Source organism: Netta rufina, assembly GCF_964035555.1.
Source record: "Netta rufina genome assembly, chromosome: 1".
Classification (NCBI taxonomy): Eukaryota; Metazoa; Chordata; class Aves; order Anseriformes; family Anatidae; genus Netta; species Netta rufina.
This window is the reverse complement of record NC_140123.1, coordinates 28,844,895-28,867,668: the sequence shown is the minus strand read 5'-3', so window position 1 is coordinate 28,867,668 and position 22,774 is coordinate 28,844,895. Positions and strand designations below refer to the sequence as shown.

At 45.6% G+C, this 22,774-nt stretch overlaps 2 protein-coding genes across 4 annotated transcripts; one reads left to right on the top strand and one right to left on the bottom strand.

Moving 5' to 3' along the window:
- Window positions 1–2,189: 2,189 nt before the first annotated feature.
- SPRYD7 (SPRY domain containing 7) lies at window positions 2,190–11,767 on the bottom strand. The gene is made up of 5 exons (XM_084291683.1): window positions 11,560–11,767; window positions 10,358–10,474; window positions 7,725–7,891; window positions 6,023–6,125; window positions 2,190–3,385 (listed from the first exon to the last, which is right to left on the bottom strand). Exons 1-5 carry the CDS (start codon window positions 11,663–11,665, stop codon window positions 3,288–3,290), a joined length of 591 nt encoding a protein of 196 aa, XP_084147809.1. The 5' UTR covers window positions 11,666–11,767; the 3' UTR covers window positions 2,190–3,287.
- A 5,946-nt stretch (window positions 11,768–17,713) lies between these two features.
- Window positions 17,714–22,419, top strand: TRIM13 (tripartite motif containing 13). 3 transcript variants are annotated; one of them, XM_084306069.1, is made up of 4 exons: window positions 17,714–17,830; window positions 18,227–18,404; window positions 19,985–20,124; window positions 21,168–22,419. In XM_084306069.1, the coding sequence occupies exons 3-4, from the start codon at window positions 20,107–20,109 to the stop codon at window positions 22,398–22,400; spliced, it is 1,251 nt and encodes a 416-aa protein (XP_084162195.1). In that variant the 5' UTR covers window positions 17,714–17,830; window positions 18,227–18,404; window positions 19,985–20,106; the 3' UTR covers window positions 22,401–22,419. The 3 variants fall into 3 exon arrangements, with proteins under 3 accessions (XP_084162195.1, XP_084162197.1, XP_084162196.1); XM_084306071.1 differs by having other exon boundaries at window positions 17,784–17,825; XM_084306070.1 differs by lacking the exon at window positions 17,714–17,830 and adding an exon at window positions 17,841–18,006.
- Window positions 22,420–22,774: the final 355 nt, after the last annotated feature.

Here is a 22,774-nt window from a genome sequence, read left to right as displayed (position 1 = left end):
CCTTCATTGGGGAATTTGGGGAATTAGGGACAAAACTGATTAGTGAAAGGCTCATTTGGCACTGAGATTTGTTCAAAATCTTTAGCGCTTCCTTAGGCTTCCTGCAAATACCTTAGCTGCGTAGTTTGGGATATATTTACGCAACCAGGTCCCTCACTACAGCAAGAGGTGATGGTTAACCCCATTTCCAAAGCCTTCCAAAATGGTGTAGCTCAGGGGAGCCTTAGCCTCAGACCTTAAATCCTGGAGTGACGAAGACACACGGGAACTCATTTCACTGATTCAGCCTGTGAAGCCTTACCTCAGCCACGAGCCTGAGCAGATTTGAGTGTACAAAGCCCCATCAACACAACAACCTGATGACAGAGCCGAGCAAGTAGTGCAAAAGCAATCAGTGAGCGAGCTCGTACGTGGTTAAGGCGTTCTTGTTAATGACTAGGAGTCTGTTCCTTTTATTTTTGCATCCCTCTACATGCACGGCCTTCCATTCCCAAGAAAGCCTGCAGAAAGGGAAAAAAAAAAAAAGCATGAATAGCCCTGCACGTCTGTTTTCATGTGAACGTTTGCACCTGTATGGATGTACACGGATGTTTTGAACCCTCATCTTTTCAGGCAACCCTCGAAAGGTATTTCTGGCTTTACAGTATCTAATGAGGGCTTCAGGCTCCTTGGAACAGTATTACCAGGCTGCATCTATCCCGGAGCACCATAAACAGCTCCAGCATGATCAGAATAACAACTCCACTGATTTACATGCAATCCGTATGACGTGCCCTGTCAGTTCAGTTTATTTATGGATACACAAAGTCTGCTTCAGACTTCCTATCTTGCTGCCACCGTGCCATCTCAGGAGGACTCATAAAATGTACAGTATCAGTTAAAATAAAGTTTTGCACTCTGATAGTGTGTTCAAAATGTAACATTCAGAGATTAAGAAAACATTTAGGTGCCAACAATTAGTGGAAATACCTCGACAATTTCACTGGGAAGCATGATTCATGCTTGTTAACATGAATTTTGCTACTAGGAAATATATCGTTAAATCTTTAACTGAAAATGACTTTAGAGGGAAGCTTTCAGAAACATTTACTGCACCTCGTTTCTCTGGGCGAAGCTGGGGCTGGGAACACAGTACGCTGGTTTTGTTGCCAGGTGCTGAAATGCCACGCTGGGACACAGGTTCATTCATTTGCTCTTTCTGTAGCTTCTTACCTGTGCAATGGAGTTAACTGCTCCCTTGCTTCTCTTACGAGGCATCTCCACAATATTTATTTCCAGGTGAAACCTGCGGTGTCTTTCCATTTCCATAAACGGATGGTAATAATCTTTTATTCACCCCCCTTACTTTAGACAGTTTCCCTGTGACACCCAAACAAGTTTTCCCATGTTCAGACAAGAGGTGTAGTTATAGTTTTCAGCTTTACAAATTCATCTTACTCAGTTTACGATGAGAAAAGAGCAACTTGCAGCTGTAAAAGCAGGCTCCTCTAATATTTTTGGCAAATTTAGCAACTATTTTGAACATTTTGTATTAATCAAAACGTTTTCCATTTCAAACCTTCGACTTTGAAGAAGACAGCCCTCTCTGCACCTTCAAGGAGAATGAGAACTCTGTCACCAAGTCTATGTTAAGCTCAAGATAACAGCTTTTACTCTTAAATATTCTTAAAGAGATCAGGCTTCAAAATCAGTCGTTTGCTGGATACACTTAGATGAAGTGATAAGAGCTTCTTTAAATATTTCCTCCTTTCCCCGGGAACATAAGAAACTTAATTCCACATGAAGCACTTTCATCTCAGTAGTCTTTGATGGCAAAGAAACACTGTTGAAGGCATTGTTCAAAGATACCAAAAGGAAGAAGAGGGACACCTTCCCTCCCCTTTTATATCTAAAGAACAAAACTGTGTAATAATCATTCCAAAAGTTTGAAAAGCTGACGAACTTGAACAAACAGAAACATTCCTATCAAATGGCAGAGCAAAATCACCTCAAGGATGAATGTTTTGTATAATCTTTAACACAGCAGAGCAGATTTCAAGGGGAACCAAAACTGCACCACTCCAAGTCTCCCTGGTTTATACCCCGTCTTTTCAGGCTGAAAAGTTCACTGCTTTTACGTGACAGCAAGGCGAAACGGAAGGAGAACGTGGCCCACTCAGAATGCAAAGAAAGATGCAGAAAACCATATGTTGAAAGGCTTTGAGAAAGCTGTATTTGAAAATTTCAGAATCAGGTCATTTCTAAAAAATATTTAAATAAATTATTCCTTTATGCAACTGCATCAACCCAGGCAAAGTCAAAAACAAAAACCAAACATCCAATACGAAGATTTTCTTTACAATAAAAGTTCTTCCAGGAAGTATATTAAATACATGACAACAGAGGAGAAAAAAAAAAAAAAAGCATCTCAATTTATACTTACGGGCATCACATTTTAGAACAATGTCTTAGCCATTAATCATTTATCAATGATTCACAGAGAAATTAAATAAGTTATTCCGTAAAAGAATAATCTGATTTACAGTGTAGATGTAAGGCTTCACCGTAACAACTCACACCCTTCACCTGTCTCTCTGCATACCCAAGCTGAGCAATCTGTATTTATTCTGCTACCAGAGCGACACAGAGCCGTGGTCCTCAAAAAAAAACCACACAGGTGGCGTTCAGCTTTGCTTTGTTAAGGTTCAACAAGATAGTGTTGGAAGTATCACTACACAGCAACCCATCATCCATCACAGTCAAAGGGAAGGAAAAGCTAGGAGCAATACACATTTGCTGTTTGAAGACGGAGGGAATGGATTAAGCTACACCTTGCAGAGGCACACGAAGCCTAGCTGCTAGTTACGCCATCGTATCGGCACTCATACAGTACTTCCTTTTAACAAGGTATAAAGCTTCTGTCTGGAAAAAGCTGGGAAAAAAAAAGATCATGAGAACTATCACTCTCCATAGTTATCATATTACCGGCTTTACAGAGCTCCAGTTCATCCAAAATACTGACTTGAACACTGATGTCAATGATAACCCTTGGTTTCCTTAGGCATCGAGTACAGATCAGAAAAAAACTGGCCCAAAACATTGATTTTCAACCACAAAACACTGCCAGAAATCTAGTACTTGCAACACAATTATCTGGTGTTGCAGTTAACACATTAATTCCGCAGACAACAGTCACAAGTACTTACTAAAAATACGGATATGTTTCCTAAAGGTAATGTGAAGCTTTATTTAAGATGACAAAGCTTTTTCGTAACAGTGCAGGGTGCAAATTTCCAGTACGAAGACACTCAGAAGATCTGCTGCTCGAAGAGGATCTTCTCAAACCCTGGGGGAGGCGTGTGGTAAAATTCACTGAACTGACAATCCAGAATGGCACTGTCATCAACTGTGGGAAAGAATCAAACAGAAGGAATTAGAGAAGGAACATTCAGAGTTTCACCCTCTATTACACCACCTTCCCAGATCATTCGTTACTTATGCACAGGAGAATTAAATGAAATCTCTCCAACAAATTTGCTACAGCCCTGTACGCATCCCCAAGGAGAGCCAGTCACCTCTCTCTGCTGATATTTACTTTAGCCAGCACCAGTCCTTGATTTACCCAGAGTAAACTACCTCTGATTTCACGTTAGCAGGGCTTCAGACAATTCCATTCAAATTTTCTACTCTGTTTTTCTGTAAATCTGTAGACTAAGGACACTACTAGATGCACACTGCAAGGCTGTCACCTCTACAGCTGCATATTTTTTCTGTCCGCTTCCTATTTTGCCGGAGTTTTACAGGGTTTCAGCTGTCTGCAATCATTTCTCTGGAGGTTACCAAGATTTCAGAAGTCTGCAGTGGTTGGTGTCAGACCATCTGTTCTAGGATGTAATACGAAGAGAGCTTCCTTGACTGTTTCTTTAAGTTGGAAGTTAATGCTTTTTACAAAACCATTCCCAGTTTTGGACCCCTGCGTAAACTGTGGCACATGTGTTGGTAACCTTCAGTACAGAAAAAAGAAACTCCTGAGGACTGACATAGAAAAACTTTCATGTACTGCACAAACAAATAGAAATGCCCAGCTGGACAGCAAAGCTCTCTTTCAATATAATTTTCTCCAAATAAACCAGGTATATGAACAATATTAGATCAAAATAGGGGAGATTCATCCCCTTAGTTTGGTTTGAAATTTAGATAGCTCAGAACCAAGGTAGGAAAAACCTCTTATTAGCACATTCATACAGTCCTGCAGCATTTATATCACCCTTGTGCAAAGGTGCCTCAAGTACAGCAGCTGTGGGGAGCAACCTTCAAGTTCACTTTCCTGTTTTGCACACTTGACACGGTGTTCACGTACTCTATCAGGTTTCTTTCAAAATGATATCCATAGTTCTGCTCTGAATTCTGGAAAGGGAAATGCTTAAGAAGCTCTCTTCGCTGTGCTCAGATCCTTTCCTGTGACTAGAAGTGCACATTAAAATAAGGACTTTGGTATTTAAAATGTACACCAATGTTAAGTGCCACGCAAAATCAATTTGGAGGCTTCAGTTGTTACAGCAACATGTAAGAAACGTGATAGTTATTGTGAAATTATGCCCACTTGCAGAAGAGGAGAATAAGCAACTGGCAATGAAAGGCTGCTGCATTCCCCTGGCACAGAACTCAGAAAAAAAGATGATTTATAATAGGCTAACAAGCTACCGAATGCTTTGTGAAAGCAACCTGCTTTCTCTACCACCATTTCCAAAATAAAGGGAAGACACAAGGATCAGCTATCACACCGTAACTCCTCTCCCACTGCTCGCCAAGCTTTTCACACGAGATCGGCCGTGCTGCAGGGCAGCTCCTGGCGGCCACAGCACTTCAGCAGCGCCATCATGTGGCTTACAGACACACCACAAGATGACAATATTTCCTCTCCTAATACCTCGGAAAGGTGTAAGTCTAAATTTATTGACTTCAAAGGCTCTACAGCATATCTAAGAGTATTTGCGTCCTGCTCATAAAATGCAGTATTATGAATGTGTCAAGATATAAATGGGAACACGCCAACAGTTCATTAGGAACCAACTGTGAAATGAAATAATTATCCACATCATATAGCTAATGGTATCTCAAGAAAATGAGATAAATGAGCTTGGGGGAAGACACTGCTTAGACAAGACTCTCACGTGGGAACAAAGATAAAGCGGAGAAGGCTGGAGGTGCAGTGCTGGGGATCCAATAAGCAGTGATCGTCTGCTGTAAATTGTAAAACAACTCAGAGTGCAGCTCAGATTATGTGCTGCCTTTCGGATGAGATGTTAAACAGCCTTCTGACTGCTTGGGAACTACAAAAACAACGCCAAGTTCTGGAAGGGTAAATTGTTAACACACGCCTTGGCCAAATTCCAGCTCCCGTAATTCATAAATTCGTTCTTAAACTGCCTATGAGGGGATTAATCAGACATGGCATTGGTTTCTGCTTCAAAATCACTCTGCTGTATCGATAGGCGCTGGCAAGAGCAGTCACCACAGCTCACCCACAAGTTGCAGCATTTCAGCACCTTGGTGCTGCAGCAAGGAGCTGACCCACCAGACAGTAAGCAGCTGCACCAGCACTACAGGAGAGTTATTGCTTCCATAAGAGAATACAAGTGGCAATTCAGTATCTATTCATATTTAACACTGAATACATTTATGAAGTGTGAAATTAATGGGCATAAATGCCAAGCTGCAGAGATAAACTAGATTAGCCCATGTGTCCATACTTTTAGACTAACTGCAGGAACTTCCCAGCCTGTTGGATGTGGATACTTTGTCAGCAGTACTCTTTTTTTCTAGCTATTAAACAGCACTAAAAAATGAAGTGAAAATACACCTTTGTATTCTCCTAGCTTTGTGTTTCCAAGCAATTCTTCATTGTAGTTGCCAGAACAAATGATTGAGGTGTGACTGGAAAGACGTGTGCTCCATCCAAGCGAGGAGGAGAATTCACAAGACAGACTTGGGGCAAAAATACTTTATGTACTACAACACAGTTTGAAAATCTCCTGCTTACCATAGACCACTGGATAGACAGTCCCTCGGATTCCTGAAGCTGGACAATGCATGTTCTTCCCATTTAAATATACGTTTAATTCTACATGGTCATATGTAATGCCCTACAAAGCACAGAAAAATAAAAACAAACAAACAAACAAGCCATCATCAACAAGTTGATACACACAAGATTGCTACTTTAATTAGATTTTTCAGCCACAGGCAGATTTTAACACCATTATGCAAACCACAGCACTCCAGAAAACTTCACTTGAAATAGTTCTGCACAGGCCTAGAAGTTAATAAATGATCAGGAACATTTGTATTTTCAAATACTTGGGATTCCTCAATGCTCGTTCAATTTAGATGCAATCAGTACTGTACACATCTTACTAAGGCCAGTTTACAAAAGACATTTCCAGACTATTCCTCACCACGGCTCAGAATCACAAAATTTCCAATGGATATTAAGCACTTTGCAGTCTTCTTTTCTGTACCTTCCCATGGAAATAACTTCCCTAACTAACGACACTATGAGCTCAGTTATTTGACCACCGCTCCACACACATCATGACAAACGTGCTGACCAGAGAGTAGGAAGCAAACATTCACAAGGTAATAAATGACTTATTTGTTAGACAAGGGATTTTTTTTTTCCTGGCTGTTTTGGTGTTGCTGAGCGTGGCACTTGGTGTTGTCATTTGCTGCCTCGGAAATCTCTTTTCATGACAGAACACAATGAATTGACATCTATGAAAACTGGGGGGTCACCAAAGTAGCACATCGGCTACATTTTTGTGACTGATTGAAGTTGTTGGAGACTACATTGTCTGACCAAACCCTGAAACAGCCTGCAACCCTCCAGGAAAACAACTTCAGAAGGGGATTAAAAGAATAACGGAGCGTCTGAGGCGAAGGGTGGAGGAGTCAGCTTCAGCTGTTTAGGGCTTCTAGGGTTGAAATTTCTAACCATTGCTATACAGAAGCAAGGTTACCCAGCAAGAAAAAGCAGCAGGGATAAATGGTCTACATTTCATGGCTCCCACGTGTTTTTGAAAATAAGTCTTTAACAGGACATTGAGAAAACAACGGTAATAAGCTGGAATCCTCTGAATGTCAAGCCATAAAGATATTTTGGGAACAGTGAAGTACAAACATCTTAGGATTCTCACTTTGCTCTCATTCTTCAATCATCTTCCCACTGAGCATTACCCTCTCCTCATTTAATCCGCACTTAATATTTCTTTCATTCCCTATGAAATTTTGGCTAAAAATACAATCCATTGGTCAGCCAGGCCCTCTCTCTGCTCCCTTCTAATTATTAACCGGTCAGCTGAGGGATCTAGAGTTCAGCTGGGCACGGAGGCAGGCCACGTAACACATTCCAGAGCGTAATTTGTTCAGGAAAGTCCCATCTCAAACAGCGCAGGACCCTTCTGACAGGAGTCATCAGCCAGCTGGACACAGCAACTGGGCTGTGACACAGCAGGAGAGGCCACTTCACAAACCCTGGTGAAGTCTGTCCCCCACTCAGCATCACACAGATGCTCAGAACAAAGTCTGCTGACCCATTCAAACACAACAGGAGTTTACATCAGCACTTTCCAAACTGGGAGACGACAATAATCTGACTGAAACGGTCGGTCTGACCACACAGCAGCTGTAAGTAAAGAGAAATCCGGGACCAGCTGGAAAAGATACAGCAGCTTTAGGAAACTCACCACCACGTCGCCCTCCTGTGGCAAGTTGTTTGCTGGTAGTCTGTTTTTCTCCTCGTTGTTGTAATAGAGAGCTCCATCATTCCTCATCACCAGACTGTGCACGTCTCGACCCAGGGGAATTTGATTCAAGTTTGCTTTCTGGGTTGCAACTCCAATACCCCAAATCCCTAAAACATGAGATTAACACAATAAGAAAAAAAATATATATATATATTTATATACGTCATTTTGATATCTGACTGAAGCAGGACACTATAAAGAATATAATGTGTTATAACTAGTGCCATGGAGGTATTTACTACCAGTCAGTATCTATTGGAAATACCAGCAGTCACAAAAGATTGAAGATATCCTGATGATATCAAGATATCCTATCCTGAAAATACAGATCCAGAGAATTCTAACCACTTGGCTTAACTTTTACTCCTAAAAAATACTAGAAAACAACTCTGAGAACCCAGGAAGATGTAAAAAATAAATCCAACTAGCACGGATTTGTGAACAATGAATCAAGTTGAAACAACGCAATTTTATTTTTCAGCTGGTTAGAGCAGCCCTAGGGAAAAAGGAGAAATGGTAAATATGTCAGATACTGATTTGGTAATGTTTTGGGACCTCATACAACATTCAAATACTCAAATGAGTAAAATGTGGTCGAGGTGAAGTTACAGCAAGGCAAGTGCACAACTGGTTAGGAAACTGTACTCGGAGGCTACTCATCAGTAGCACTCTGTCAGATCAAAAAGATGATGTGAGTGGGGTTTCAGATTTTGCAGGGAATGCCCGAGGTCAGATGCTATTCTGTACGCACATTAATGGCTTGAGTAACACGACAATTTGCTTGTTAAACGTGCTGCCAGTATCAACCTGACAGGAGTGCAAGCTCTTCAGAGGCCAATTTTTAAAGAATCCCGATAAATTGGTTAGGAGGTCTGAAATACTGAGAAAGCATTTATTTCTTTCTGAATTACAAAGAACAGCAGGTAAGGAGGAATAAGTAGCAAAAATACAATAGTGCCCTGGCAACCAGTTCAAAGAATATAATTTGAGGGTTATCACACAGCACACGCCGTATTTGAGTGCGTTGTACTGTTGTGAAAAGCTTCTGGATGTCGTGTATAAATTAAACACATTGTATATGAAGTCCACAAAGGACATCGACTGCTGCTGCAGCTGGAGCAGAGCATCCATTTAAAGCATCATCCCTCACAAGTCAGGTCAATTAGGCACAGTTTAGAAGAAACAAGAAAACCAATCAAAAACGTGTAAAAATATCGTATATAAGTAGACAATGAAAAAACTGGGGCTCTTTAATCTTCAGAAGACTAAAACAAAGCAAAAATATAAGAAAATTAATTTCAAAAGACACAATTGCAGAACAATTCATTCTAATATTTACAAATCCAGAGTGAAAACAGAATTCAGACTGGGCTTTGTAAAACTTTCCCATAGTCAGGTTAAGTGACCCCTGGTAGACTGCGCAGGGACACTTCTGTGAAGTTTTAAGCTAAGCAATCTGTAACTCTCCTGCCCTGGGGCACAGGACGAGATGAGGCCGGGCTCACAGAAGAGTTTATTTCCTGTGTTTCTGAAGTGTAACAACGCAGATACAGTACTTGTGTGAATGATGACAGTACATGAACAACAGCTGCAGCTGAGTTGATTCTCCCCCTCAACAGAAAGGATGCTAAAATCGACAGATTAAGACTGAGCTGAGGTTTATATGTAGTTTAAAACCAAGCTGGTTTAAGAACAAATGGCTTGAGTGTGAGGTGTTTTAGATGGATTCATGATCACATTGCCAGCACTCCAAGCCAACTGAGTGCAAACAATCCTTACCCAAAAAGCACTGGGTTCAAGCTCCAGTATTGTGAAGCCCGTCTCTGGACGAACACCTCCCTTCTTCTTTCCTCTCCCTATGCTTTGAGAAAGAACAGCCTCACCTTTAATGTCTGATGTTTTTAAAAACACAGGCTGATTTCTATTATTGTAATACAAATAAGCCTGGAGTGCCCTCTGTACGAGTGAAGATGACTGGATTAGTAAAAGTAAAATGTTCCCAAATTTATTCATTTTCTGCTACCTTGCACTGCAAATCTGTACAAAACAGGGTGCTGAAAGGCTCCTCTTGATAAAGCAGTGTTGAAAAAAGTGCTACACACTTGATTTGAAGTGCAAAGCATAGCACGAGGCATGTTACTAGTGCTCAAGCACAGTATGCCTTAACAGCAAATCAAGGTAGACAAATAGCCAGAAATAATGATGGATAAACTGCACTATTAAAAAGCTAACACTTCATAGCTAGCGTTCGATGTGGTCACGAATATGTACTTACCAAAATACATTTCTAAAGTGTTCAGTGAAAAGCATGCATATAGCAGCATACAAAATAATATGGTGTTTTAGGATTTGCATTCACCATTCTTTTCAGTATTGCAGAGCCACAATTAAGGATAAGAATAATAAGAAAAAGATTTCCTTTTACAGAACGACAACTTGTAAGAGTCTCCAATATTCACAAAGTTCAAGGATGCAATGTGAAAGATGCACGTGCTCGGCATTTGAGATACGACCAACAGCAGGCAATCCGACATACCCTCCACGTTTAAAGTTGTACATTTTTGCTGACTAACCTGTGGACTGGATTTTAAACTCAAAATAGCTCTTGTTCTGATGCAAAGGTGCGTTGGCTAGGCAGCCTCCTGTGCCACATATTCTCCTGCCGTTTTTAACAATGACAACATCTGTTCCTGCAAGAAGAAAACAAAACACAGAACTTCAAAACATTTTCAGAAGTCTGGAAGCGGCCCTTAAAAGCCCTAGACATGGAGAAAAAATTTTGTTCTTTCAGCCCCAAGTAAGAGCTTCATTAGTCCAAGAGAATTACGACGACGGGCCGCGCTTTGAAGTAAGAAACGGGAGGCTGTTTATGGGCTGGTTCATCTTTCAAGTCGGGTTTATTTATTTAAAACCTATACGCTGCTCTAATTTCACCTCCTGGGCTTTGAGGCACCACGCTGATCACAGCCTTTGCTCAGCCACATCAGAGGCATAACTTACAACGTAGTCAGAGGGGTTCGCCGTGAGGAGGACCTAAGCCCCGTACCCTGTACTGGAGAAAAACGTTCTGCAGGGAGAAGGGAAGGCACAGCAGGTAGACACGTTTGATGGACTCCTGAGGCGTTCAGTTATTCTCAGGTGAAGCCCTTTTGTTAGAAAGATGCCTGCCAGTATGGAGAGGGGGGGAAAAAAATACAAAATGTTTCTTCTTCCAGCAGAAGACTTCACCTATAGATACCGTTGGCACGGCCATGAGTACAGTTGACTCCCCAGGTCCCAAACAGGCCAGGAATCATGCTCAAAAGCTGCTTTTTCCTCCTCGCTGGGCTGTGGATGAGGGGCTGGGCACGGCTTGGTGTTAAAATCACCTCAAGAAGAGTTTGGGCAGGGCTGCGGTGGTCCTGCTCCTTCCCAGGTGCTGAGGAAGGCGGCCGCGTACCGCTCGCCTCACCTGAACCTAACCCAAACCTCTTTTTATTTTTATTTTAATTTATTTTTATGTTTATTTTTATTTTTTTCGGCTTCCTCCGCCAACTCTCCCGATGTGAAGCCCTCAGAGTGGGCTGCACCCCCAGGCACCTGCCGCCGACCCCTCCCCGCGCCCTCCCACCACAAGCAAGGCGAGCGCCCCTTGAGGCTTCCCCCTCCCCTCTTCACGCACGGCGACCCCAAAAAGACACCTTTTTCCCCCAAAAAGACACCTTTTTCCCCCAAAACAACCCCCGCGGCGACACCTCCCCGAGGCTGAGGGGCAGCCGCGCCCCGCCGCGCTCACCCATGCGCTGCGTGTCGAGCTGCACCGCCGGCATCTCCTTCAGCGGGATGTGCCCGGCGCCGCCATCCCGGCACCAGCGGAGGCAGCAGAAGACGGAGGCGGCCATGGCTTGGCCGGGCTGAGCCGAGCCGGGATGGGATGAGCCGAGCCGAGCCGAGCCGGGCCGGGCCGGGTCGGGCCGGGCCAAGCGCGCAGCCGCCGCCAGAGCCGCGAGATGGCGGCGGGGCCCGGCGCCCTCTGGCGGGCGGGAGGAGGCGGCGGGAGGGCGCGACATGGCGGGGCGCTGAGGGGAGCGCAGGGAGGGCGGCCCTCGGAGGGGACAAAACACAGCCCTCGGGGGGAACAACCGGGCAGGTTGGGCTCGGCTGAGCCTCCCCTGGGGCTCCCCGGCACTGAGGGGTGGTTATCCGAAGGGGGGAGCCCCCCCGGAGCCCGCTTTGCTGCCTTCACCCCGCTTGCCGCTCGGGTTTTCTGTCAGAGAAACTCCAGTAAATGTAGTGCTGCTGGTCCACAATGCCCTGCCAACACCAAAATACATGCGTTTAAAGCCATATTTACCTCCCATTTGGGATAAAATTGTTCCTCGTGATGCTTGTCTGCCACCTCATTTCGCTACATTTCACCTAGAAAGCTCCCTTAAGTTTTTCCCCCATACGCACCTAACGTAACCCGTGTGGTACAACATTGCCCGTCTTGGGGACTTTAGGGGTTTTCACATCCTTTATTAAAGAACAGCTTCACAGCAAGAAATATCTTACTGGTATGGATGGGCTGCATCAGTCACACCTACCCCTTCGCTTGAAACATGAGGTGAAACGCTGCCTTCCTCCACACTATGCCTAAAACCAAGCTGATTTTAAGAGCGGCTCTAAAATACGCTTCCTTTCTTTTATTGGACTTACTGTTACAGCCCATAAACATTTGGGGTCAAGAGCTGACTTCCTTAAAATATGCCAAATGGGATTATTCTTGGACTTCTAAGAAGTAAATATTAGGTGGAAACTGATGTTTATTCATTTTGTGTGTAGGGCACCGTCGTTCCCGTCGGTAGCTCGTTGTTCACATAATTAGTCCCATTTAAGTCACTGCGGGATTTTTATTGTCTGTCGCACACTGCGGGTTTGTTACAGTAAATGCTAAATGACAAATGTTAATATATTATTAAAAAAAAAAAAAAAAAAGACTTAGGAGGAGATGCAACCTCCAGATGGCTTCCCATCCTATTTCTTCTCTGTGCCGTAATACTCTCCTTTCTTTCCCCAAAAGGCCACTGGGGAAACAAGCACATGTTGCCAGTGTTGCCAAAGCTGTTGGACTAAAGGGGAACAAGGCTTTTGGGGGCAGTTGCTGGCACTTCCCCACTCCACTGCTTTCTTACTGGAGATCCCAGTGTCACCAGTCTCCAGCTCCCAGTGGCTGTGGTGCTGGGTGTCCCCCAAAGCCAGCGCCAAGCCCGGTGCTGGTGACAGCTCGGTGTCCCCATGGGATGTGTGGTAAAGCCACAAAGCCCCACCTGGGAAAACCAACGAGGCTGGTCAGGTGGAAAAAGGGAATGTCAGCCGGTAATAAATACAGCTTTTTGTATGCCTTTTGTGGAGGAGGAGGTGAGAAACGCCAGCAAGATAGTACCATATCTGTCATTTTTTCTTGACAGCCTGTTTAGAGCATACTTGAACAGTGAGATTTCACAAAATTTGTTCAATGCCCAAGCAGCTGCCCCGAGGAAATGGAGATCTGGGCTCCAGCATTCACATGTATAACTGTGGTTGGCAATGAAGGGTTAATGCGGCGTCTGCTGAATTTCTTGAATGTGCATTTCTTTCGCTGGGGAGGCCAAGTATTTAGGGCCCTCCCACACTGGAAGCAAAATTATGCTCAGCATGCCTAAACATGCTTGTTGCTCACAGGGTTTTAGCTTTTTTTTTTTTCTTTTTTTTTTTTTCTTTTTTTTTTTTTTTCCTTGAACAGTAGCAGCAGAGACATTTTGTCTGGGAACCATGTTAGAAGAACGGGAAGAAGAACGGAAAAGAAGACCAGGTCTCATCTATTTCACAGACGTGGGAGTGCTGGAGATTGTGCTGGAAGAGAAGGGTGGTCATTGACTTGCTTTGTTCCCTTGCTCCGAGCTTCATTCACAAAACACAACTGTCCCTCATTAGCCCTGCAAAATAGCTCCACAGGCTGCAAATACATCTGGGTAAGGTTCCCTGATATCACCAAATTCGCAGGAGAGAGGGGAATTATGTATCACCCATTGTTCCAGCATGTAATACAACATCACTAATCAGTCTCAGCACGATAATTCCTCTTCATAGAGCACTGGGCCTTGCTCCTCCACTGCCACAAGCTTTACGGAGGCGTTTCCACCTGTGAAAACCAATTAAAAAAGAAAAAAAAAGTTATTAAATATGCTGGAATAGATGTAGTAACATCTTCGTGAGGCTTGCACAGAGGTAAATGATAGCGCAGGACTGGAAAATCAAGGTTTGTTTACTGAAAGCAGTCCTTCCACTCACAGGGTCAGGCCTGTGGTTTGGAAGATGATACAGGCAAGGTCTCCGATGAAAAACAGGTTGTGCTCTTACTCCTCAAATCTTCCTTACAACGTCTTCTGGGGAGGGTGTACTTTCTGTAGGAAGTCTCCTACTTCATGCAGTCAAGCCGACACTCGCCAAGTCACAGCAGAAATTGTGTACGAAAATTAATTTTGTTCCCAGTTGTTCTATTTGCTTTGGAGGTCACTTCCCCTTTCCTTTCTATGCCGGAGAAGCAGAACCCATCAGGGCAGGGCTTTGATCTATAGGCAATCACAAACCTCATTAAAGCCGACAGGCGCGCTGGCCAGGAAGGAGCAATTAAGCTCTTTTAGGGTGTAAGATAGCGAGAGCCTAGAAACCGCTGCCCAGGGCACAGGGCTGCACAGCCAGGCACTGGGATGAGCTAATTCGTGTGAGCAAGCACTAATTTGGGGAAAGTCAGAGCTCTCCGGGGACCGCTTGCGAGCGCGGCAGCAAGAGCCCAGATTGGTTGCAGCTGTGTTTGCCTGCGTGCATGTCAGGGAGCGGAAACACCAGGCGAGAGCCAGCAGACAGTGGGAGAAGCAGTGGTGCATGGCCCTGAGAAAAAGCCAGGGGACAGCTTCTTCTGGGCAAGCATCCTGGCGAGAGCAGCAAACTTGGAGCGCCGCGCCGTATTCCCTCCCATTTGCTTCCTCTGCGTGCAAGGAAATGGGACGTGGCTGCACATTCTCCATAAATAAATGGGATCACACTGCGGAGATAACTGAATTCACCACCACGTTAGTTTTCCTCCTAACGGGAAAATCTGGCGACGAGCTGAATATTAGTTAACCGTGCGGGTCAAAGTTCTGCGCGGAAAACTACGGAGCTTTTCGGTGCTGCTAAAATATTCGTCAGGGACCCTGCAGACACCGAGGCAGTCTCTGACATTCAGACCTCAAAACTGCAGGCAATCGTTTCGGTTGCTGATGATCCTTCATGAACTTTTAATGCCCAGTATTTCTACAATGCCTATGAAAAGCAGTTTTTATGGAACAATAACAAGCAAGTGCTTTCTCTGATCCCTCTTTTGGAGTGTTTAATACAGCCCAGATGTATCTGTTGAAAAAAGAAGTGTGGCCAGATGCAATATACATGTAGCTGTGCGACGTTTATGCACGGCTAAGGTGTTTGACACACAGGGCTGCTGTGAATAGTTGATTTGTGTTGTCTCACAGTGTCTTCTTACTGAGCTGTACTGGCATCGCATCTCTGGCAGGTTTATTTCCATTTTTAGGTCTTGACAGCAACCACACAGCACATCTCAGGTTGCCTCTCTCCATCTGAGGATACGCTCACGTGAATAAAGCAGCGTGCTTCGAGAAGTCATCATCCTGAAGTCGGACCCGACTCTGGGAGTGCTCCGACACCTCTGCAACGGGATGTGAAGCCTGAACCTCCTTCAGTAAATGTAGACCTGGAGCCCAGGATAAGTCTGAGAAAGGCTCTCAACTCTTCTCTTTTCTTTGGTGTTTCACCCTCAGAGACAAGTGCAATCAGACAAGTCTTTGGTAGCATGGTTTTGGAAAAGCTTTACTGATGGAGAAGCCAAACCTGAGGAAAAGGAGAAAAAATGACAACAACAACAACACACAACTGCTACTTTTAGCTCCTGCTACTTTTATCCATCAGTTTTGTGATAGATACCTTCTCCAGCACGGCACAGAGGGTGGCTGGGGCCTGCAGTAAGCAGCTGGTGTGGCCAAAGGGCAAGACTCTGTTACTTTTGGCAGCGGTGCCAGCAAGAGCTGGCTGGAAGCATTTGGGAAATTATGGCCGGGGGGGAGGCACTTCTGTTTTACGTTGACACGTGTGCAGGCTGCCACTGGAACAGGCCCTGTTGCTAGATCCCTTATGCTGGCATTAATGCCTGTTTGGCTGTGGGATCAGCTGGGTGAAGAGATTGATCCTGCTGAAAACCTTTTTTTTTTTTAAACTGGATTAGCTTTCGGCTCCATTGGCAAGTGAGTCTAACCTGACATGTGGCCACATGGATGTCAGAGCCAGCAGAGAGAAGGCATCAGGAAAGCAAAACTAAGGGAAAGGAAAAGGATAGAGCTCTCTTTTGTCAGCAGCACAGTTGGCTTAACTCTGTCAATCCACCTCTCAGGGCGAAAGTACCTGTTACAGCTTGAGTCAGTTTAATGGCTCGCATCCACAGAGAGGAAAAATCCTTATTCCTGTTTTCCTCCCTCCTCTTCCGTTAGGCCTGGTGATTGCCTAACCGTGTACTGAGCTGGTTCAGCTCATTGCATCAGCAGGAAATGAACCCAGGCACAGAGAAGGGAATAGCGTGCTGCTGGCATAGCGGGCTGGATCACCTCGGGAGAGTGTCTGTGAAGCGTGGTGGAGCTGGTACGAGCAAGGCAAGTAGCAGCAGGGAGCTGTCAGGCTGCTGGCTGAAGCCCACCACACAGCTTCAGTCTCAGAAATCTCCCCAAGCAATGCTTAATGCAAGAACCGTGGTCTAGGTCCTCTCTGGAGCTGGAAGATGCCAGTAGGTGCTGCTGCCCTTTGCCTTCCCACAAATAGATAATACCGCTGCACAATGCTCTTTTCCATCAGCCAGGATTTTCCTCTGAAACTTCAGCAAATGGCCCCTGCTGCTGCTTCAGGAAAACACTCCGTGCTCTCAGCTGTGAGAATGCAAGCTCATAAGCAACCTGCCTTTGAAAAACCTGCGTTAACAATCAAGGGATTACAGAGTAGAGGAAGATGGACTACATTTGTGCAAAACGACTGGTTGTGTGCAGTTTCCTAAGCTGTATTACATATTTTGCATGTGTAATAGAAATAATCACTCGGATTACTCAGTAGAAAAGTACCCCGAGTATGTTTGATCATGCTGAGGACAGCCGTGGTACACTTGAACACAGAAATCCCGTGACTGCTTAGGAAATGATACGGTGGCTGCTGTGTTTGTCCTGGGGTTTAACCTTTCAGCTCTGACAGAAGCCCAGGAAAGGAAAGAAAATAAAATTTTTGGATGGTCCAGATGAAGAAGAGATACTCTAGGCAAGCCAGTCTGCGCTTTTATGTCCATACAACTCCCTCTTTGTTTATAAGGAGACAGAGAAGGACAGGAAAATGAGGAAAAAGAATGAACAGAGAATAAAACATACTCTGAAAATACATGAGGAAAAAAAGTTGTACAATGAGTTTGTAATGAGTAGGGAATCTAAACGCCAAGAATGACATCTTGTTAATATCTTTAATCAAAATATTCAAGAGAAGATGAGTAGGAATTTTTTAGGATAAGGATGGCAGTTGGGAAAGCACAGACATGGGGAAGTTAGAAATGTAAATGCACAAGCATTGGATATCACTTGAAAGCAATTTGGGGATGGCTTTTATTACCAGTTTTCAGAAACTACCTGAAAATACTTGCTTTCAAAAATCACAAAGAACTGGACACCAGTGCATGAGGAAAGATGTGAGCTCTGGAGCACACCCAGCGCGGCTCAGCAGCCGCTTCAGCAGCACCCCCTCAGGCAGCACCCCCGGCCACGCACCCCCCTCACCCCCTTCACCCCCCCCGACCACCCCTCACATCGGGGCGGCCTCCCCCGCACCCCCCGACCCCTTTTTCTCCTCATAACCCAGCCTCGCCGAGCACACCCCGCTCCCTGCCCGCCCCTCGGCGCTGCGGGGCGAGAGGAGGGGCGTGCGGCGGCGGGGCCGGGGCATGGCGGCCGGGGGGCCGCTGAGGTGAGGTGAGCTGAGGCGGGAGCGGGAGCGGGGCTGGGCGCCGCGGTGCCCGCCCGTGAGGCGATGGCGGCCGCCCGCTGCCCGCCTTTTCCTTCCCTCCACCCCCGGGGCCGGCGGCTGGGAGAGGCGGCCCCGCGACCATTTTCTGTGGCGCCGCTGCCATTTCGGGAGGGCCCCGAGGGTGAGGAGAGGCTGGGGGGTGTGTGTGTGTGTGTGTGTGTGTGAGGAGACGTGGGGGACGGCCATTTGTGTCGCCCTGCCTGTGGGGCTGCGGGGTGCCTCGGCTCTCCTCGCTCGGCTTGGGGACGGGAGCCTCCTGAGGAAACAGCGCTCACCCTGACTAAAATTTCCTATTATTTATTTATTTATCAATCTATCTATTTATCTATTTATTTTTACAGGCCTTTCCGAGAGCTGAACGGCTTTGGATCTGCCTGGCACTCCTACGAGGAAGAAGAAGGAAAAAGAAACGCTTTGGCTGTGAAATAATCAATATTGGAAGCGTGGCCGCTCGCTTCGGCTCCTTCTTGCTCGCCTGGACGCCGGGGGAGATCCGTAGGTCGGCTGCTTTAGCCCTAGGTGCGTGGTCAGGCTGTGGTTTCCCTCTGTGGGGTGAGTGGGATTGAGGTTGTTGCTGCCCCAAAGAGGAGTGCCCACCTCCCTTCCTCCCGTCCTTGTCTTGTGGGAGCCTTGTTTGGGGTTGTTGAACGTGCTGACCTGACAGAAAGCTGGTGAAGTAGCTCACAGGAGGTCCTGACAAGGTGTGGTGGGGTCCTTGTGAAGGAAAGGGGGCAGGACCCATCCTCACTGCTTCAAATGCTTGTGGAAATACAGCCCAACTTGGTAACGTTTTATTTAGACTACTTTCATGTCATTGAAGGAAACTTGTAACTGAGGGAAGCTCGCTTTCTGTTTCTGTTTTCTGTAAAGTTTGGAGAAATTTCGGTTTTGCTTTCTGCCTGCTAGCTCATGAACTCAACTGTGCTGAGACACGTGCTAGATGAATTTGCGTTTGGAGTGCAGTAACGAGCTACGCTGCTTATTTTCATATTTACGGTTAGATTTGTTTTACCATTCATTCTTCTGAACGGTAGGGCCGTGCCAATCGCTCTTTCTTTCAGGTGGGTGACATCTGCTGGGTTTGTACCCAGAGAGCTTCCAGAGCTCAGGTGAAGGGAGAAACCATTGTGCCTGTTGGTGTGTGCGCTACAGGTGGCGGGCTCCAGTTCCTTGTGCACCTGTGTCAGAAGTTACACGGAGCTTCCCCACAGAGAAGTGGTGGTGTTGCTGCGTTTTAAGCTGTAGTTAACTCGTGCAAATACCAGGTTGCTGGTACAAAGGGATGCGTGGGTACAAAGGTGTGCTTCAGTCCGCAGGCAGCTTATTCTCTGCAATTGGCCTCCTAGAGCAGAAGGAAGTTGGGCTCTCCAAACCAGTCCTTCAGGTTTTCAGTATTTTTGGTTTGCTCTCCTTACTGTTGCTGTAAGATTATTTTTTTTTTAAAGTAAGCTCATAGCCTTGCCAATTTCTTTTTTAAATTTAAATCCTAAGCTTTTAATGCTATCGTACAATGATTTTGCAGTTCACTTGCATTTATGAAGTGTAATTATTTAATTGGATAAGCAGGCCTGGAATGCACCAAGACAGTTTTATTTGGATCGTGAAACCCTTTTGTATACGCTTTTGTATTTTTAGGAGCTTGCAAGTCTTCAATGTTTGTCCTGCATTTTTGATGGGACACATTGTAGTAAGCGTGTTCTGCAGTGGTTTTCAGTGCTTGCTGTCAGGCATACCAAGCTTCGCTTCCAGTTCCTAACTAAGAAGCAAAATCCTCCCTGGTAAAGGAGATGGACCGGGGCAAATGTTTTCTGCGCTGTGGATTTCCAGTTACTAAAAGATGGAGAACTGGCATTTCCATTTGGCAGTTATTGTCCTTTGAATGCGTGGGCAAAACTGATCTTTGTGCTGCTACCATGGCTGAAAGCTACGAGTCCAAGCTGGAAAACAGAATTGTTCATACAGAGGGACTCAGGAGTTTAGGGGCAAAATCACCCTCTTCCCTTCATCCCATTGTTTTTACCATTAGGAAGAGGAGGCAAGAGAGAAACCTTGTGTGTGCCAGCATTAAGAGGTGTTTCAAAATTACTTTCTTTTTACAGAAAATGAAGTTTCTGCGTGGGATCTGTGGCCTTAAAGGAAACCCTTGGTGGCACATGGAGTGATTCGACCTTTTTTCTCCAGGGCTTTTTCCCTGGCTTTAACGGGTGCCTTCTTCTGCCCGATGACCTCAGTGCTCAGGGTGAGTAGAAAACCTGGCAACCTTTTCAAACTTTGCTTACCAAACGCAGGGAATCCCTCTCCTCCTCGGTGCTGGAGGAGCACGGAAGGTTTGGTTACACCTCTCGGGAATGTGAGTTCTCACCGTGGCTGTATCTGGCCTCTCGTGGAGGAGACTCAGCGTTGACCTTGCCTTTCTTCCCTGTAGCTATCAGTGCTTTTTTGGGATCGGTGCTGCGCTATTGCTCTTCTTGTCCCGTGCAGCATGGATATTTCTTCGCAGCTCTTCTCTTGGCTCTCTTTCTCTGCTGCTTTATATTTCCTAGAGGGGACAGGAATCTTAGTAATAACACCAAAACTACTTAAAACAGCTCATTTGTATGCTTTGCTTGTTACGGGACTACTTGGATGCTCTTTTTTTGCGATAAATCTTTTAATTTATAAAAGGAATTTTATCATATATTTTAAAACACAGTATGGGATGACTACACAAGGGAAGCATCTTTTTAATTACAGCTCCAAACTAAGCATTTGAGAGTTTTGGCAAATACAAGCTGTCACCCTGTTTGGTCTTTTATTAGTTGTGTGTTTTCTAGAGCACGCTGTAATTACAAGGTGCGTGCACCTGAGAGCTTGGCTTTGGTTAGAGGCATGGGGAGAGCAGTGGGATGTGTCCTTTCATTGAGACTTCCCATTGCGAAGGAATGTGTGGTAAATCCTTTTCCAGTAGGTCCTGCCCACGAAAAGGAGTTGCTGAGGCATTAATGCTGTGAGAATGGAACTGGAAATAGAGATCGGGGATGAATAAAATAGTTGAGAGCTCTGTTTTGCTATGAATTATCAAGGATCATGGGCAGCTGTTCTTTGAAGTACGCTAAGTTTGTGCTGAATAGCTGAGTGATAACGTTCACTTGGCTACTTATAAATTATTGTGGGAGAAAATGGAAGTTTTTACGTGATTAGAGACTCACCTTTGTCTTTGCATGTAGAATAAAAAAGCTCTGTAGTTGAAGAACTTCCGAAATGCGTTCCCTAAGTTGTTACCATCTTTATTTTCTTTCCTAGGATACGATGGAGCTCCTGGAGGAAGACCTCACCTGTCCCATTTGCTGCAGCCTGTTTGATGACCCTCGCGTCCTGCCCTGCTCGCACAACTTCTGCAGGAAGTGTCTGGAAGGCATCCTGGAGGGCAACGTGCGGAACGTGCTGTGGAGGCCGGCCCCTTTCAAGTGCCCCACGTGCCGGAAGGAAACACCCGTGACGGGAGTCACCAGCTTACAGGTCAACTATTCCCTGAAAGGCATCGTGGAGAAGTACAACAAAATCAAGGTGGCTCCCAAAATGCCCGTCTGCAAAGTGCACAGCGGGCAGCCCCTCAACATCTTCTGCCGGACGGACATGCAGCTGATCTGCGGGGTCTGCGCCACCCGCGGCGACCACACGAAGCACGTCTTCTGCTCCATTGAGGAGGCCTACTCCCAGGAGAAGCGGGCTTTCGAAACCCTCTTCCAGGGCTTCGAGACGTGGCGCTGCGGGGACGCGCTCTCCCGCCTGGATACGTTGGAAACCAGTAAGCGCAAAGCCCTGCAGATGCTGACCAAGGATTCCGACAAGGTGAAGGAGTTCTTCGAGAAGCTGCAGCACACGCTGGAGCAGAAGCGCAACGAGATCCTCTCCGACTTCGAGACCATGAAGCTCGCCGTGATGCAGGCCTACGACCCGGAGATCAACAAGCTGAACGCCATCCTGCAGGAGCAGCGGATGGCTTTCAACATCGCCGAGGCCTTCAAGGACGTGTCCGAGCCCATCATTTTCCTGCAGCAGATGCAGGAGTTCAGGGAAAAAATCAAGGTGCTCAAAGAAACCCCGCTACCTTGTTCCAACGTGGACGTCAGCCCTACGATGAAGAGCTTCGACACCAGCCAGTGGAACGGGATCAAACTGGTTGACGTGGACAAATTGGCCTTGCCTCAGGAAAACAGCACCCTGAAACTGAAGATCCCCTCGGTCTTCTCGCGCCGGTTGATAGTAACCACTCTTATTTGCTTGCTGCTTCTTGCTGTCACCCGAATGTCCTTCGTGGAGTCTGTCGTTGACAATCTCCAGGGCTGGAAGTCTCAGCTCTTTACAATTAGCTTATCTTATTTGGCAGATACGGTGGAGATAGCAGATCACGCCGTCTTTTACTGGGAGCAGATGACAGATGGAGCTTCGCTTCTGAGGGAAAAGTGTAAAAACTACACGTTGGTCGTACTGGATAACGTGGCGCAGTTCGTCTGCAAATATAAACTGTTGTGAAGCCCCTACCGAAATGTGGGAAGTAAAAGAGATCGGGTGAAGGAAACGTAAAGCTTTGTAAAACGAATTGTGCTTTTTTAAAAGGCTTCCAGTGAAAACACTCAAAATGTTCTGATTCAAAATGTTGAGTGATGGGTCAAAATGTTTCCGTGATGGTCGTGTAGTTTGAGCGCTGCTGACCTGGAAGGTGAAGGGGAGCTTTGGAAAAAAAAATCAGGATTCTTCTTGTAGTGGTGATGAGGGGAATGTTCCTCGTTTTAAATCATTTTCCTTACCGAAACATAGGGCTGAACTTAGGGGGATGGTAACGTATTTGTAGAATCAGAGCTTGTGTACCCTTTGATTAAAAAGTGTTCCTTCCTGAAGGGCACAGA

Bases quoted from the DNA above. Each gene is read 5' to 3' on its own strand.
- SPRYD7 (XM_084291683.1), bottom strand. From the start codon at position 11,665: ATGGCCGCCTCCGTCTTCTGCTGCCTCCGCTGGTGCCGGGATGGCGGC. The intron at 7,892-10,357 runs GTTAGTCAGCAA...CTCATGTTTTAG, and splicing joins GTTTAAAATCCAGTCCACAG to GGATTTGGGGTATTGGAGTT. The intron at 3,386-6,022 runs GTAAGCAGGAGA...TCTTTCCCACAG, and splicing joins TGTCTATCCAGTGGTCTATG to TTGATGACAGTGCCATTCTG.